The 18,287-nt window shown below is 41.6% G+C and overlaps 2 protein-coding genes across 4 annotated transcripts in view; both read left to right on the top strand.

The window, feature by feature from the left end:
• Positions 1 to 18,287, top strand: part of rhbdl3 (rhomboid, veinlet-like 3 (Drosophila)) — a 164,591-nt gene that overhangs the window by 24,200 nt on the left and 122,104 nt on the right. The gene's annotated exons all lie outside the window — the stretch shown is intronic.
• On the top strand, positions 10,472 to 15,049 carry LOC148977701 (uncharacterized). The gene is made up of 2 exons (XM_089134096.1): positions 10,472 to 11,477; positions 14,394 to 15,049. The coding sequence occupies exons 1-2, from the start codon at positions 10,673 to 10,675 to the stop codon at positions 14,543 to 14,545; spliced, it is 957 nt and encodes a 318-aa protein (XP_088990222.1). The 5' UTR covers positions 10,472 to 10,672; the 3' UTR covers positions 14,546 to 15,049.

Raw genomic sequence — 18,287 nt, 5'->3', positions numbered from 1 at the left:
CCCTGTTGTATTTTTTCACAACTGTCCCAAGCGAATTTTTGTACTGCCAAAGCCTTATTTGATCGGTGAGTAAAACTGTCTCTCTCTGTAGTGATGAACCGCTGCACTTGTGACAGAGCGCATGTTAAACTGAATGAGCAGGGAGAGAGAGAGAGAGAGAGAAAGAGAGAGAGAGAGAGAGAGAGAGAGAGAGAGAGAGAGAGAGAGAGAGAGAGAGAGAGAGAGAGTGTATAAGGTCATGCACGCGCACTCTCTCTCAGGCTTCACCGTCTCAAAACTAAGCGCTGTCTTGCTCTCTCTCTCTCTCCCTCGCACATATTAATCAAAATAATCGACACGATGGTAAGGTCAGGAGACTAAAGTTTCATGTGGAGCATTCGGAGATTTGTTTTTCCAGAATTACCGCTGGCCGTGAATTATGCTAAAATAGGCCTACATTGCCTTATCTTGCCTTATCTCTGAAAAGCGTTCCGCACATTCAGCTGACATAAACCACACTTCAAATAAACGGAAAAAACAATCCAGTGATGAAATGTTTTCTTTGATGACACACATCTTGTGGGATGTCCATGTCCCAACCGCCGGGATAATCACACAACGCGCACACGTCTGATGATGACACGTTCAATTCACGAACATGACTCATTTGAACCAATTCGTTTTAATGAATGGTTAAAACAACTGAACTGATCTTCCAACACTGAACTCACGGGACTTATAATTGTTGAATGACTAATCGTAACACTTTTCAATAAGGTTCCATTTATTACATAAATAACATAAAAAGTACAGTCAGTTTGCTTAGTCAAGTGTAAGGTTTAAAACAAATAAAAGCACTTGTTTTTCCCCCTGAAAAAGCATATGACTACTTTTTCCCACACAGTGCTGTCAGGAATCGATAAGAGAATCGTTAAAGAATCGGATCGATAAGCAGAATCGTTAGTGGCATTGATATCGATGAAATCTTATCAATTCCCATCCCTAATAGTTAACAACAATTACATGATTAAAATGTGATCTAAGCTTAACAACCAGAACACATGAATTGCAGAAAGCAATAAGAATTATGATGTTTGATTATAAGTCCAAGAATTGTTCTGTGTGAGTTTTAATTTGATGTGTGATCTCAGATCTCAACAGTGAGGTCCCTGTGTGTTCGAAAAGTCAGGCAAAGTTCTTGCTGATATCTGAGTTAGCAAAAGATCTGTGTAACATCTCTGTCCAGGATCAAAGGAGGGTCCCCTTCCTGTGGCATTCTGTTGGTCTGCAGGACCATAAAAAGTCTTCTGAGGGGGGGTTTATTGTCCCCCAAAGCAGACCTTTTGGAGCCATTCCGTGATGACTGGAATGTGACTCCAGTCTCTTTGGAGTGCTGGATCACATGTGGATGAATCCCATGAGAGATTAATTTGATTAATTTTATATATATATTAAAGTTTATATATATATATATTTAAATGTACTAAATTGCAATTGCATCATTACAAATGTGAAATGACAAAAATATTTTAAACATTACATACTAGATTCATTTATAGCAGTCGGCTGAGAGAGAACGAGCGGGGTGATCCCTGTGGTGCTTATCATGTCTGTGAGTGAGTGGGACATGTGGTGTGTAATGTTAGTGTGTGTAGGTACTACTGAGTTGTGGGCATGTTCACTACATTTAATGTAACGTTACATTTGACACGAGTCGATTTTATTTGTGCGAGCCCTGCACTGAGCGGAGCTGTGTTTGTGTGTAGAAATGAACACTGGGCTGTGGGCATTTTATTACACTCATAACACCATCGGCTGTGGCCGGAATACCAGAAAATACTACACTGCTTATATGAATTTATCTGGGTTACCTTGGAAACGGCATTTGTATGCAGGCAAGCGTCCGCATTGGTCGAGCACCCTTCCACTCACGCCAGCGAGCCAAGCGAAAGCTGAACCAATGTTAATCCTCGTCCTGGCTTTTAATAATAATAATAATAATAATAATAATAATAATACATTTAATTTTTATAGCGCTGTTCTAGACACTCAAAGACACTTTACACTTTACAGGCAATTCAAGAGAGGTGAATTTGATGAAGAATTAAAAAAAGTCTGTTAATGGGAAAAAGCAAGTTCAAAGAGCTGAGTTTTGAGGGCCTATTTGAAGGATGTTGAAGTGCTTGACTGTTTGATGTGGTCGGGGAGGGTGTTCCAGAGAGTTGGTGCAGCAGCTGAGAAGGCTCTGTCGCCCCAGGACCGGCGCTTAGTCCTGATAGTCTTAAGAGTGTCAGCACCAGCGGACCTGAGGAGGCAGGCGTGAGTGTGGCGGTTTAGTAAGACAGAGAGGTATGGAGGGGCAAGGTTATTAAGTGCTTTGTATGTGAGGAGAAGTATTTTGAAGTTGATCCTGTATTTGACTGGGAGCCAATGAAGGTTGTAAAGGACAGGGGTAATATAGGGGTAAAGTTTATCGATGGTTTTGTTTGGTAATCCATAAAGAATGCTGTTGCAATAGTCCAGTCTGGAGGTGATGAGGGCATGGATTAGTGTTTCAGCAGCAGTGCAAGATAGAGAGGGACGGAGCCGTATGATATTAAGGAGGTGAAAGAAGGCAACTTTGGTGACATGGTTGACATGAGGTACAAAGGAGAGGGTAGGATCAAAGATGGTTCCAAGGTTGCGGATGCAGGTGGAGTGTAGTGACATTTGAACCGTCAATGTTGAGGGAGAAGTTCTCGGCATGTCGGGTTACGGAGTTAGGACCAATGATGGGAATCTCTGATTTATTGCAGTTGAGTTGGAGAAAGTTTTCTTGCATCCATGATTTAATGTTAGTGAGGCAGGCTGTAAGAGTTGAATGGGTGGAGGTTGTGATGGTCTTTGAGGAAGGTAGAGTTGGGTGTCGTCAGCGTAGCAGTGGAAGTTAAGGCCATGTTGTTGAAGTATCTGTCCAAGGGGGAGGATGTACAGGATGAAGAGGAGTGGGCCAAGAACTAAGCCCTGGGGGACACCATGAATGACTGGAGTGGTAGAAGACGTGCAGTTGTTTATAGAGATGTAATGGCATCTATCAGAAAGATAGGAGGTGAACCAGGTTAGGATGGAGCCAGTTATTCCAATTTGATCATGGAGGCGTGAAAGAAGGATGGAGTGCTTGATGGTGTCAAAGGCTGCACTGAGGTCTAGAAAGATGAGGATGGAGAGGAGACCAGAGTCAGCAGCAAGCATTATGTCATTGGTGATTTTGAGGAGGGCAGTTTTGGTGCTGTGTTTGGAGCGGAAGCCGGATTGGAATGGTTCATATAGGTTATTGGAGTTGAGGTGATTTTGAAGTTGAGTAGCAACAGCTCGTTCCACGATTTTGGAAAGAAAAGGGAGGTTTGAGATGGGATGGTAGCTGTTGGGAATGTCTGGGTCCAGACCAGGTTTTTTCAGTAAGGGGGTGATGGCAGCAAGCTTGAGAGGTGAGGGGACAATACCAGAGTTCAGAGAGGAGTTGATTATGTTGGTGATGAAAGGGGAAAGTGAGCGGAAGCATGCCTTGGCAAGAAATGTGGGGATAGGGTCAAGCGGAGAGGTTGAAGTCTTCATGCTGGAGATGATGGTAGATACATTGGTATCAGTGATTGGAATAAATGACGAGAGAGAGTGGGAGGGAGGGGAGGGTGGTGGAGGTCCAGGAGTGGTGGAGGGGAAGTTATGGGCTAGTTGATTATGGATGTTGTCGATCTTGGTTTTGAAGAAGGAAAGGAACAAGTCACACTTAGAAGTGATGAAGGATTTGGAGATTGTGTCCATGGGTTTTGGGAATGTAGTGGATGAGTAGTGGGAAGAGCGGGCAGAGTTAAGGGAGTCTTTGTATTGTTGTCTGTGAAGTTTGTAGGCTTCCAGGTGGACAGTGAGACCGGTTCTATTGGTGAGTCGTTCCAGTTGACAGCATTTGGCTTTGAGGAGGCGGAGTTGGTTAGTGTACCAGGGGGTGGAGTGTGTGAAGGAGATAGATTTGGTTTTAAGGGGGGCATTGTTATTGAGACGGGATGAGAGTACATGATTGTAGATGTTGACGAGAACCAATGGGGAAGTGTTTTGGGGGTCAATGGATTTTTCAAGGGTGGTTGACAATATGGAAGAGAAAGAGGTGAGGTCGATGGATTTGAGGTTCCTGAATCTTAATATGCGTTTTTTCTTGGTGGGTGGAGTTGGGATGTCGATTTCAATGGTAATAGCCAGGTGGTCGAAAATGGTGAGGTAAGTGTGGTTTATATTGTTGATGTTGGTACCAGATGAACAGACCAGGTCAAGTATGTGTCCTTTTTATGGGTGGGGGAATCAATACATATGTTGGCTGATATTGAAAAATTGTAGGATGTCGAGGAAGTCGGTAGTTATTTTGGATCAATATGGATGTTGAAGTCACCTAGTAGAAGAATGGATGGTGATATAGGACAGAGTTGGGATAGGAATTCAGATAGCTCAGAGAGGAATGCAGGGCTTGGTTTGGGGGGGCGGTAGATAGTTGCGATGACCAGGGGTTTAGTGCAAGACAGTTTGAATGAAATGTGCTCAAATGAAGCAGGAGTGGGGATGGGTACTATGGTCGTTTTGATGTCATGTTTGTGTATTATTGCAATTCCGCCGCCACGCCCCTCATGTCGTGGTTTGTCTATGTGTGTAAATCCAGTTGGTGTAGTTTGGTTGAGAGAGAAATATTCAAGTGGTTTTTGCCAAGTTTCGGTTTGACAGAGGAAATTCAGATTATTGTCCAAAATAAATTCACTGAGAATAGAGCCTTTGTTACTAAGAGAACGTATGTTAAAAAGAGTGAGTCTGACAAATGGTTGGTTTTGGGCTGTACGGATTTGACTAGTGTTTGTAGGCAGGCGGAGCGCACGTGCTGTTTGTTTTGATGACATAAGCGGGAAGCGACAGGGCGGGTGTTGGACCAGATGGACAGAATGTCGTGGTTGAACCAGGAGTAAACAATCGTTCTACGGGAGCTTCGATGGATGTAGCGGGGGCAACGTAGAAGACCGAGCTTTTTGATGATGGAGATACAGAGCGGAGGAATAAGGGTGTTCAGCTTGTTTAGTTGTAATATAGAGTATGTAAATGACATAATTTGCAGAGAAGGTTGAAGACTACAGTCACACGTTTGCGTTTGGAAAGTAGCGACACGATAGGACAGTCGGCAAAAGCCACAGTGGACGAAGCTTGGAGATAGTTACGTGCTGACAGACTGAGCGTTGATGATGAGCATAGACAGAGACTGAGTCGACAGTGTCAGCCACTTTCAAGTAGCCATGCTGCCGAAGCGAACTGTCGTTCAGTGGCTAGCCGCCTACTGACTTGGTAGCGGCTAGCAGATGTTAGCTGGAGGCAGCAGTCCCAGGCAGCAAGGCCTAACTGCACCCGGACAGCAACAGACTGTCCAGGGGTCCACCTCACAGTAGCAGTGCCAAGGATGAGCTGCCGGTGTTACCACGGAGAAATCCAGATGGCAACAGCACGAGAGCTGGTGGTGCAGGTCTGGGGTAGAAGTCGTCGTAGGATGAGATTGATGGCAGGTAAGTTGATAACCAAATAGGTAAAGTCCATGTACAGATGGTGAAGTATAGGATTAAAGTTGAAACGTTAACGCCAGTTTAGCATTAGCGTTAGCGTTTAGATGGGGAAGCGGCGAACAAAGAAGAAACGAACAGTCAAAGCCAGCATCCTCTCTGGCCCACAGTGAATCCTCTCTGGCGCACAGTGAAAACTTTAATTTGTCACTCTCCCCTTTTCTTTTTTTAGTTTCCTCTGATAAAACTGTTGCCTTCTTCCTTGTAGCTGTTGTTCGGCCATGATGAAAACATACAGACGGCAATCAAATGCGAGTTGAGCACTAACGTCAGAATCTGAGGAAGTTGTGGGTGGTGGGGGAAGTGACGTATGCCACAAAGCGGTCGAATTTTGTAGTTCTTTTTGTGCTCGGGTTCCTACCTGAAACCCGAAGTTACAAAGTGCTAGTAAAAGCGATACAGACACCTTCAGGCTTCGGCAGACGTGTCATTCAACCTATTGTAAGTCGATGTACCATCTCAATGGGTTTTGGTAATATATTATAAAGGTTAAAAAGTTGCAAAGTGTGGCTTTAAATGTTTTAACATCTTTTATTTCTATAATAAGTACCCTTTTTAAAGATATGCTACGGGGTACTTCCTTTTCACTAGGGACATCTAAAATCTAACATCAAATGTATAGTATGTCTTCTTTCTCTGGTATTGTTTTGAAGAGGCGGCCCATAATTGTTCTGTTGCTCACCACCTGCTCCTTATCTCTCATTCTACAAGCTCAGAAGAGAGTCTGACAGTGAAGGGGATCATTTGCATATACGTAACTCTATGTGTCCCAGTGGGCAATTAACACATTACAATCAAATACATTGTGTACGTCCCTGAGCTCTTTGTGTTTCTGCGACATTCAGTGCTAAAAGTTTGCCAAATATCTCTACATGTGGCCTTGTTTCTGTTTTCAGACACATGCAGCGAGTGATTGTCCAATATCTCTTTCACATTCTATTTTCAGTGTACTTTCTGCGTCTCTCCCTCGCTCTAGTCTTTCTTCACAGCCCACTCTTTCTCTGACACTTTGCTTCTTTACAAAAGACTGTGATAATAAGTGGAATCATCTCCCACTTGCAAAGTGTGAAAAAAAAATCATGGAGTGTTAGAACAAAAAAGTAAATAGACAGTTGCTAGAAATATCAGTTCAGTAGTACTCTCTGAAGCCTGAAAGTGTAGAATTTGGTAACATCCAGTTCAGATGCCTGTATAAAGCGATTGTCAAGAAGCAAGGTCATGCTTTGTTTCCTGAGGAGAAGGAAGGTCTCCCTTAGGTTCTCTCTTAATAATTAATTTTACTTTTCTGGAAGGGCTTCCTTCTAGACACAGACGGGGTATAGAAGGACCACCAATAACACTTGGCTATGTCAGGTCACAAACAGACTGGGGGAGCTTGGTTTGGAGGTGCCTGTTGTGGTTCCCCGGTGGAAAAACTCAATGTAGCCCAGAAGGTTAACGCTGGGAGTTGGGTGTCACTGATGGTGGTGGAGGGGGATCATGTTATTGAATCGAGGGGAGACGTCTGTGTCTGGGGGGTCTGTTGGTTGCGCTCACTGGCAGTTCTAGATCAGCCCTCTAGAGCAGATGTACAATGAAATTAAATGTATTCTTATTGTCATGGTACTATTGTCACTACTGTTGTAGATTGCTAGAGCCTATATTACTATTGTTGTCATGAATATTATCATTATAAATACTATCTTTGATACTACCACCACTAATACTAATACTAATATATATATATATTTCTTTGTGTTTGTCAAAGTCTCTATTATATCCTCTAGGAATATTAGGTGGACACTTGAACATTGACACTTGACACTTATCTTTGTCTAACAGAATCCTGGCTTCAAAGTAATATACCAACTAATGTGATAGACATTGCTGGATATCAATGCTTCAGAAAGGACAGAGCTGTTGGCAAAGGATGAGGAGTTTTAATTTACATAAAAGATAAATTTAATTGTCATACAGTTGAATTGAAAACCCCTCTGGAATGTTTAGCTTTGAATGTAATTGTATCACCTATGGAGAGAAAGCGTAGATCTATTTTACCTATTTTATCTAAAGTAATTGAGAAAATTGTAGCAGCACAATTGGTTGATCACTTAGAAGCCAGTCAGTTTCTCCACCCACAGCAGTTTGGTTTTAGATCGGGTTATTCAACTGAAATTGCAAACTGTTGCTTTGTTGAAAATGTGAAAAAATCCCTGGATAGGGGTGATGTGGTTGGAGCTGTGTTCCTTGACCTTAAAAAGGCATTCGATACAATCAACCATAACTTACTTTTAACTAAAATGTCATCTTTTAATTTTTCCATTGAGGCAGTACAATGGTTTGCGTCCTATCTTCAGGCGAGAGTACAGTGTGTTAAAGTTGCCCAGGAAAAGTCATCACTCTTGAACATCAAACTGGGCATACCACAGGGCTCCATACTAGGTCCTTTGCTGTTCAGTCTTTTTATAAATGACTTGCCATTGAACTGTGCAGGTGCCAGCATCCAGCTCTATACTGATGATGCGGTGCTTTATGCACCTGCTAAGTCACCAGAGCTGGCTGCTGATGTACTGTCTGCGTGTATGGCTGATGTCAGTCAGTGGCTCAATCAAAATCAGTTGGTGCTAAATTTTACAAAATTTTTGTTTTTTTGTATACAAAATGGAATAATTCAATCTGTTACAGAATTTAAATATCTTGGATTGGTCATAGATCCTCAACTTACATTTGGTAAACATATAAAGAAAATCTCTAAAACAAGTAATCTTAACTGTTTTAAATTAATCAGAAATTACATACCCAACCAGGCAGCCCTGCTATACATGCATGCTATGATTTTTTTTTTGCATATTTCATACTGCATGACAGTTTGGGCGCAAGCAGCTCTAACTGCAATAAAACACATTGGTTCACTTTACAATCAAACAATAAAAATTATGGATAAAAAGCCAATCCGTTACCATCACTGTTACATCCTCAAGAAATTTAATATATTAAGCTTTGAAAGCTTCAGTAATTTATGTTTTTTAAAATTAATTTTCAAGTGCATTAATAATTTAGCACCCGAGCCGCTTAGTAAATTTGTTCAAGTACAGAACAGCAAAAGAGTTACCAGAAGCAGCACAAATCATAACTGTACAATACCATACTGTAGGACAAGCTTTGCACAGACAGCCTTTTCTGTTAAGAGCGCTAGACTCTGGAATTCATTACCATCGGACATTAAGGTCATATCTGACTTGAAAAAGTTCACTTCCAGGATTAAGTTGTAAGTTGTGGCACTGCCGTTTAAGAAATATTTTGTGCTCGTTGACTCGATCTGTGGTGCTGATAAAGTGTTCTCGCACTGCCACAAGAAACATCTTCATACGGACGCGCGCTTGATCTGTTGCGGAGAAATCCCTATTCGTACCGGTGAAATCACAAAGTAAAATGCACTCAAACATGTCCCTGCTTGACAACCACTGATAAACATAATCCTCTTGCATGCCAGTCTAAAGTTCTGCCACTGGACCATGAAAAGTCGGATTGGTTATATCTATTCTTCATGTGAAAATTCTTGGCACCAACAATCCAATTAGTCAACAAATGAAACACAATGTACTATTTAAATAGATTTCTGGACATTTGGTATTGTATAGCCTAACGTTACATCTAATTGATCATTTATTAGAAACTGTGGTAGGAGGGGCATCAATGACCACTAGGGGGAGCACGGCCCTCAAATGCCCCACAATAGCGCCGACCCTGATTGTGACTATGTTTGCTTGTATGGTCCCTGTTAAATAAATAAATAAAATAAATAAATAAATACAACTATTCAGATACTACCCAATTGCATCACAGAAAGGATCTCGTGTGCCTACATATAATATACCACTTTGTCGATGACTGTGTGGGGCTGTTTTGTATTTTTCTGTTCTCTGTGTTTCTTTTTCGTTTGTTTTTTTGTTTTTTGTTGTTGTTTTTCTGTTTGTTTTTGTTTGTTTGTTTATTTTCTTTTTCCCCTTTCCTCCCTCTGTATTGTAGATGTGCCTCACAGAATCTTACCTCGTATGTGTTACTGTTTTGTTAATCTGCAATAAAAAATAAATAAATAAATAAATGTTTTTTATTGGGAGATTGCTTTGTTCTATGTTTGATTTGATGCACCTGTTATGTTAACTGGATATAGATAGATTTGAAAATTAAAACAATGGTAAATTTTAGAATTTCAATAAATGTGTTTTTAGGGCAGTCAAAGTTGATTTAATTATGCTTAATGCAATATTTTATAAACATATTTACTGAATTAAACAATGATGTCATCAATATAACTGAAACAAATGGTTCCAAGCAATCCTTTCTGAATGATCTCCATCAGCATTTGAAAGGTTGCTGGTGTATTGTTTAGACCAAAAGGTCTAAAGCCCCCCAGACGTGATGAAGGTTTTTTGTAAGTTGTAAAAATGGCTGCACCTGAGAGTGACTCCAGCATCTCAGTGATGTTGGGAATTAGATATGCATTGACCTTTCTATAGTCAACACAGAACCTGAGACTACCATCTTTATTGGGAACCAAAACAACTGGTGATGCACATGCTGAAGATGGTTCTATGATACCAGCCTTTAACATGTCTTCAATCTGTTCTCTTACTATAGTTTGCTTTGTAGGGGTGAGCCGATAGGTGCGTTGTTTAACAGATACCTGATGACGAGTGCACAGGCAGTGCTGAAGAACATTTGTACATCCTGGTCAGCGAGTACACACAACCTGATGTGTCTGCAATATGTGACATAATTTGACTTCTTCATTGTGTGGTCACTTCTTTTAGTGCACAGTCAATTAAGACTTGATCCTCTGTATGGCTAGGGTCTGCATCTCGTGAAGCCAATAGAGGTTGTGGGGGAGGAACAGAAATCTTGCGTACAGCGTTAGTTCAGGCAGGCCGCGTAGTCAAGCTCTGCTATCAGCTGATAACGGTCTATCAGCTGATCCGATGGATACGCCTTCAATTATAGTCTTTCAATCAAGGGCCTTATTTAAAGGCATCTTTTAGTCTGTTGCTCAGTTGCTTCCACTGCATGCTCGCAAACATAGCTCTCGCAATACGATGAGATTACTCATATATTTTGCTGTAACGTTACTCACTCAACTGCTGATCATGTCTACCACCGCACATGATGAAGACCAATGGCAAGTTGAATCCATTGAAGAATCCCAGCAAACACTAAGTCAAGCAGAGGAAGCCTTTCAAGACGAAAGCAACGCTTCTGTTCGTCGGAGCTCTCGTCTTGCGAGTAAATCTTCTAGTCCTCCTAGCATCAATGATTGGCCATTGCCGAAGTTATTGGAAACTTTGTATAGGCACGATATCTCGGCACCGACTGGAGCTTCGCATAAAGAATTATTTGCTTTGCTCTGTGAAAAAATTGACGTCTCGACAGCAGATCTTCCTCCTCCTCCTCCATTCTCCGGCAGAAAACAGCCGCAGAAGAGAAAGAACCTCGACCCGACTTCGTCTGATGTTGCACCCAAGCGGTCAGGTGGTCCTGTTGTCTCAAACCGAGGTGTCCACTCTTCTTCAGTCCAAAGCAATGACCCAGTGTTATCAGCATTGTCCAGCATTCAGTTTTCGCTCTCCGACATGAACTCCAGAATTCAGGCTTTGGAGTCCGGTCCATCTTCTAGGTCCTCGGCAAATCTTCTCTTCTCTGGCCCGTCTCTCGAGAACTCCACTTCAGGCACGGCGCGGCTGCCCGTGTTTACTCCGCAGCTGGATGATGACGTCACAAATACGGCAGCAGCGACTATTCCGCTAAGAACGATGGGAAGTGCAGTTCCCGTGTCTTCAGGCGCTCCATTCTTTCCGCCGGCTGCGGCGATTTCTCATCAGTTGAGAAGCCAAATCGTGGCAGGTAATGATGTCAATCTTATAAAAATATTACTGTGCTCAGAAATGAGTGAGAAGCGTGTTGTCGATTGCGGCGATGTGTCCGTTATGCTGAAAGACAGCGATCCCCGGCTTTCAAAAATGTTAACACTAGCTGAATTTAACGTGGCATTTGGGGTTTACAGAGATGTCATTTGCGAAATCTATCCGTCTCGTAGAGCCGAGCTGGACACTTATTTGGCAATAATTTCTGACTTGGCTCTGACTTATGGAGGAACTCTCTTCTATGACTATCACAAATCATTCTCTGCCAAAGCTGCCATGTTTATTCAACGTTTTAATCAGAGATTGGACTGGTCCGTAGTCGACTTAACCCTCATAAGCAGACATTTCACTGGTCATCAAGCTCTCTCCTGCTCGATCTGTGGCTCTCATTCTCACACTCTCAATCTATGCCCAAAATCTGTGTCTCCTTTTACTTCTAAGCCTGGCTTTCAAACTGTTGACTCTAAGGTAACACCATTCGCTACTCCTTTGTGCTTTAATTTTAATGAAAATGTTTGCAAATTCTATAATTGTAAATATGTTCATGCTTGTAGTTACTGCGGGGACGGCCACCCAAAATCTGTGTGCCCAAGTCGAACCCGCTTTATGAAAAAGGACAAAAAGAAATAAAGCCAACAACTCCAGTCAATGTTCCTAAGCTGGGACAGGCACTAAAAAATCATCCTAACCGCTGCTTTGTCAATTATTTAATAACTGGACTTATTCAAGGTTTTTTTGCAGGATTGTTATGGTTGCCTAAGTTATCATTTTCCTGTAATAATTTGCTTTCTGCTGTTAAAGAACCTGAAATTGTTGATTTTTTGTTGGAAAAGGAAGTTAAGAAAGGATTCCTGATTGGGCCTTTCGATAAGTCTCCTTTCTCAATTTGTCGGATTAATCCTATAGGGATCGCTACTCGGAAATATTCAGGGAAGAAGCGCTTAATTTTTGATTTGTCTGCCCCTCATAATGATGCCACTCAAAGTATCAATAGTCTTATTCCTTTAACTCCGTTTTCTCTCTTTTACGCAACAGTCGACGATGCAATTAAAATTATCAAAAAAGCAGGTAGGGGTGCCTGGCTCGCAAAGGCAGATATTACAGACGCCTTTAAAATCATGCCTTTACATCCATCACAGTGGCATTTATTTGGCATTAAATGGAGGGAAAAATTTTATTTTTCGGTCAGGCTTACTTTTGGCTGTCGCAGTAGTCCAAAAATATTTGATACACTTTCAGAGGCGCTATGTTGGATTCTTCTTAATAATTGCAAAATACCGCATGTGCTCCATCTTTTAGACGATTTTTTGCTAGTGGATTATAAAAATGCAAAGCCAGAGAGATGCATTTCGGCGTTAAAACACACTTTTGCCGATCTAGGTGTTCCCCTTTCTGAGGAAAAAACCTTAGGTCCTCTCAAAGTTATTGAGTTTTTAGGCATTACTTTAGATTCCAATTTAATGCAAGCCTCGTTGCCCCTTAAAAAATTAAATCGCATTAGAGAAATCATGAGAAATGCTCAGATGTCCACATGTTTTTCAAAAAGAGATTTGCTTTCTCTGCTAGGCCATCTTAATTTTGCGATGCGTATAATTCCCCAGGCAGGTCTTTCATTGCCAGACTCCTCGATATATCTAAATCAGTTAAAGATCTTAAGGACATAGTTACTCTAGATGCAGGCTGCAGATCAGATCTCAGGTTCTGGTCTTTGCTCCTTAATAATTGGAATGGCATTTCTTTTTTTCATCATGACGATCTGGAGTCTTCTGCAGCCCTTAAATTGTATACAGATGCTGCGCCTTCTGTCGGTTTTGGGGGGGTTTTTAATGGTCAGTGGTTTGCTAGTAAATGGCCAAAGGAGCTGATGTCCATGCCTGATAATAATCTGTCTACCGCTCTGTTGGAATTTTATCCCATTGTGATAGCTTGTATTTTGTGGGGCAAACAATGGTCCAGAAAACAAATTCTGTTCTTTTGTGATAATGAGGCAACTGTTAATATTATTAATAAGGGTCGCTCATCAGTTCCGTTTATCAACCGGTTCGTCAGGCGCCTTACTTGGGCATCGATATTGGATAACTTCATTTTTCGAGCTGCTCACATTCCAGGCTTAAACAATCAAGTTGCTGATTCACTTTCTCGATTTGAATTTCAGAAATTCCACCTCCTGTGTCCAGGTTCAGCATCAACCAGCTTGGTCTGCCCTCCTTTCAGCCAGACCGTAATAGATTAGACATGACCCTTCAATCTTATGTTGATTCAGCAGCTAAGTACATGCGCAGTGGTCTAGCAACATCGACATTAAAAATGTACGACACTGCTTGGTCTAATTTTAGTTCTTTTTGTGCCACCTTCTCTGTAAATGTACTTCCTGTCAATGTTTCATATGTTAGTGCTTTTATAGTTCACTGTTTTGAGTCCCGTAAAATACAGCCATCATCCATTAAAAGTATGGTCGCCGGCATCCAATTCCACCTGCGCTGCTTGGATCCATCTACTTCCAGCTTGCTCGAAAATTCATCAATTCGTCTCCTGCTTAATGGACTTAAAAAAGAGAAACCTAGAGGCAATGATCATCGCCTCCCTCTCACACTAACACTTTTGAGAAAATTAATATCACATCTGAGAGCGGGATGCTTCACACTGATATGATGTTAGAATCTGTTTTGCTTACTGCTTTCTATGGCTTCCTCAGAGGTGGTGAGTTCTCAACACGCACAGATTCCTTTAACCCGTCACATGACCTCACCATATCTGATGTTTCAGTTTTTTCTCACCACTTCACTATTTTTTTGAAACACTCAAAATCTGATAGGAACAGGGAAGGAGCTTCTGTTTATATTTCTGAAACTAATTCTGCTTTTTGTCCTCTGTCTTCTATGTCGGCATATTTGAGGAGTCGTCCTCAAGCTCGTCCGGAGGACCCATTATTTGCTACGGAGGAGGGGAAGCCTATGTCCAGAGCCTGGTTTGCATCCCGCTTCCGCCTGCTTTGTCTATACTGCGGGCTTCCCCCAGGGCGTTATTCAGCTCATTCATTGCGCATAGGGGCTGCTACAACGGCTGCTTCCTCTACTCCCGTTTCTACCCTTAAAGCTATGGGTAGATGGTCCTCGGCAGCTTATGAACGGTATCTCCGGCCAGATACGCGAGCTATCCTTGACGCTCAGAAAGCTATGAGTGATGCTTATGATCTGTAGTCAATAAATATTGCTTCAGTAATTAATTGGCTTTTACAGTTCTTTAGATCGAGCTTCAAATTTTTTTTTTTTTTTGTTGTAAACATTATTTTTATCTCTCTATTTAGCTATTCTTATAAACTAAATAAGGTAGCTTATTGAACGCTCATTCGATCCTCTCCTGGCTCTTTTGGCTAAAAGAGCCAGGGATGATTGCCTGGTATGGTCTGTTGGGGGGATTGTTTGCTGCTTTCCCAGTTAAATGGGAAATTGTCCCCAGAAGCTGCTGCTGTTACCTGACTAACTTTCATGGAGCTCATGAAAAGGATGGTAATTCAGAACAGAGCCATACCGCCAAATGTAACTTTAACAATCATGCAAATAAATATTTTGGAAATAATTGCTTTTTGGTATTTTTGACTCAAGTGGTCCTGACTGAAATCTAGCGTACAGCGTTAGTTCAGGCAGGCCGCGTAGTCAAGCTCTGCTATCAGCTGATAACGGTCTATCAGTTGATCCGATGGATACGCCTTCAATTATAGTCTTTCAATCAAGGGCCTTATTTAAAGGCATCTTTTAGTCTGTTGCTCAGTTGCTTCCACTGCATGCTCGCAACCCACCTCCTCCCCTAGCTCCTCCTTCAACTTCGTCTAACTTAATCAGTGTCAATCTGTTTTCACTGATGCATGCTCTGTTCTCAAAGGGGGATTGTTTGCTGCTTTCCCAGTTAAATGGGAAATTGTCCCCAGAAGCTGCTGCTGTTACCTGACTAACTTTCATGGAGCTCATGAAAAGGATGGTAATTCAGAACAGAGCCATACCGCCAAATGTAACTTTAACAATCATGCAAATAAATATTTTGGAAATAATTGCTTTTTGGTATTTTTGACTCAAGTGGTCCTGACTGAACTTAGTAAGGAAAGATTTTGCTAGGAACTTTTAGATTTCTTTGGTTTTCGGTGAAAGTATGATACTGTCGTATTGACAACATTTAAATGACAACATTTTAATGACAACATTCAAAGGAACTCTGCTTGCAGGTATACTTTGCTTGCCCTAGTTGTAAGTAGTATTCCTCCTCAGGAGAACACTTGAAAGTGTATTTCCTTTCCGAGACATTAAGTTGGAGGACAAAAGATGTAGTCTAATCCCAACACTGCTACATATGTCAGCGATGTTGAGGTAAGAACTACAGCCCGCATCAAAATATTGGTGTTATGAAGGGTAATATGCACATTTATCTACCCCAGTGGAACTTCGGCCTCGCCATTTGCTAAGTAGAGAGGCCCTAAGGTTTGGAGACTTTCCTGGGGTAAGTTCCTTCCATAAACTCTCATGTAAAAGAGTATAGCTAGCTGAAGTGTCCACGATACCTTTACCCTTCCATCTGTCAATGGTGATTGGGACAACAAGCTGTTGGGGTTACTGAAAAGTCAAAGCCCTAATAGATTCTCAATCTTCTTGAGTCCTTGTCCTGACTGGCTCAGTAGAGAGGAAAGTTGACTCAAATTCAGTCCAAGAGACAATTGAAGAGCGGGCAACTTCCCACCAAGCATGGGCAGTTCCATGAAAGACTGTGCGAAAAGTAGCCAGAAGATCCACATCCGACAAGGGGTGCAATTCCAAAAAGTCTTGACATCAAGTCAAATAACTCAAAACTCTGCATCGTTGGATGGCCTTCAATATGTGGGGAATGTTAGTCGAAGATGGTCACATTTAGCTGTCGTGTGAGTGGAAGAGATGGTGGCAGCTGCATCTGGGTGGTGAGGAGAAAGAACTATCGGTTGCTGGTATTGATAGGGATGCCTCTTCTTGTTGGTCAGTTATCTGCATTTCAATTTTTTGATCATTTCTGACTGAATTTTTAGCAAACTCAGTGCACATCGATTTGGTTTTTCCCTTGTTGAAACTCTTTGTTAAGTTGATCTTGACTAATTTGCAAATTCTTGCACATGTGAATGTCTTCAGGTTGAAATCCAAAAAGAACTATAAGATATGTCTAATATTTCCAGGGTTCTCAAGTCTCACGCATTGGCCGTGAGACACACTCATTTCGACCGGTTCACACGCTCACACGCCACACTGTGTATTTCTCACGCTGAAAAGGCAATGCCAACCAAGTTGTCCTGGCTGAAAGCTTTCTAACGTTGTATACGAGGCGCAGGCAAACAAAGTGAAGTTTCCTGCCGCCAGCGCGTATCTCCGCCAGATTGCGTTCGTTACTAGGCAACATATGCGCGCTGCGTGCACCACTGATCTATACATGACATGTCATTCAGTAGCGCGAACACACGCGGAAATCGAGGGAACATCCTCGGCCACCTTACGTTCGTTACTAGGTAACCAAAAACATCGCGCGAACACATGTGTCGTGATGGAGAAGAAGGTCAGTTGGAAGAAGCTCGTCTAACATTTTTGGGCTAGAACATTTAATATGTAGCCCATCGTACATTATTATTGATGCTGTCAAAAACTCTACAACTACTTTGCAACCAGGCTCAGTTTGGCTATCTTATGTTATCTGAAACTAAGAGAAATGTTAGTGGGTATGGAAAGGAATGAAGATTTACTGATTTTATTTTAAATTATATTATACTGTAATATTAATAGTCTTTCTAGTTACATTAAGGATGTATTACAGCAGATTGCTCTGGGTAATATTTAATTATTGTCATAATGTTGCATTTGTATTTTTCAAAGATGTCAGGAAAAAAGCAGAAAGATATTTTGTCATTTTGGGCACCAAAGGGTAAGCCCCCTAAAAAGGTTGCCAGATTAGAGGAGGAGACAGTGGAAGAGGTGGTGCACTCTAATCTGTCCATTTGTTCTCAATGTCCCACCACACAATAAATCATTCGTCTAGATAGAAGACGCATTAAAAAATCAAAATGCAATTTTTAAAGATTTGTTTGAAACTGATTGGAGCAATTTGTTATATTTTTGGTTAGCTATATTTGTAATACTGCATTAAAGAGTATTTGATGTGATGAATTGCTCTGTCATTTATCAGATTTACTAATTGTTATAATTTTTAATTTGTTCTGGTTAATTATGAACAATGGGTAAAATTGGGGGCGGGGATGGGTGGGGCGGGGCTTAATTATGGCTCCTCCCCTAACCGCGTGTGATCTCACTCCAAGCTTTTGCTCAAACTTGAGAACCCTGTATTTCTTTTTGGATTTCAACCTGAAGCTGTTCAATCAAGAAACGCACCTCAAATTCAAGAGTAGTCTTCATATTTGTCAATTCCTCTGCAATCATACGTCTGGTAGCTTTGGTCCATCTCACTTCCCACCTGTTGTTTGTTTTCGATGATACACTTAGTAGCTGTTGTTGGTTGTCCTCCATCTTGGTTACCATGTTGGAAATATGTTTTGTTTTTTGAGAAGACTTGGCCTTTACCTCCTGGGAAAGTTGAATAATTGCTCTCTTGTTTCTGGCTTGACTCCTTTAAGGAGTCCAAATCTCCTTTCACTTGCAAAGTTAGATGTTGAATTACTCTGCCAGGTGTGGGAAGTTGAAAGGGCAAGTCCTGCGGTCCCACAGAAGATGGAGGGGAAGTTTTAGGTGTTGTGCAAAGCTGCATGCTGTCTGAATTTGGTGGTTCCCAG

Source organism: Pimephales promelas, chromosome 8 (assembly GCF_988280905.1).
Source record: "Pimephales promelas chromosome 8, fPimPro1.hap1.1, whole genome shotgun sequence".
NCBI lineage: Eukaryota > Metazoa > Chordata > Actinopteri > Cypriniformes > Leuciscidae > Pimephales > Pimephales promelas.
Note: the sequence above shows the minus strand (reverse complement) of the source record. Positions and strands in the feature narration are given on the sequence as shown.

What these genes read in the sequence shown, in the direction of transcription:
- LOC148977701 (XM_089134096.1), top strand. Translation starts at nt 10,673, where the DNA reads ATGAGATTACTCATATATTTTGCTGTAACGTTACTCACTCAACTGCTG. An exon ending in GAGAAGCCAAATCGTGGCAG is followed by an intron (nt 11,478 to 14,393) that starts GTAATGATGTCA and finishes GGCATATTTGAG; the next exon opens with GAGTCGTCCTCAAGCTCGTC.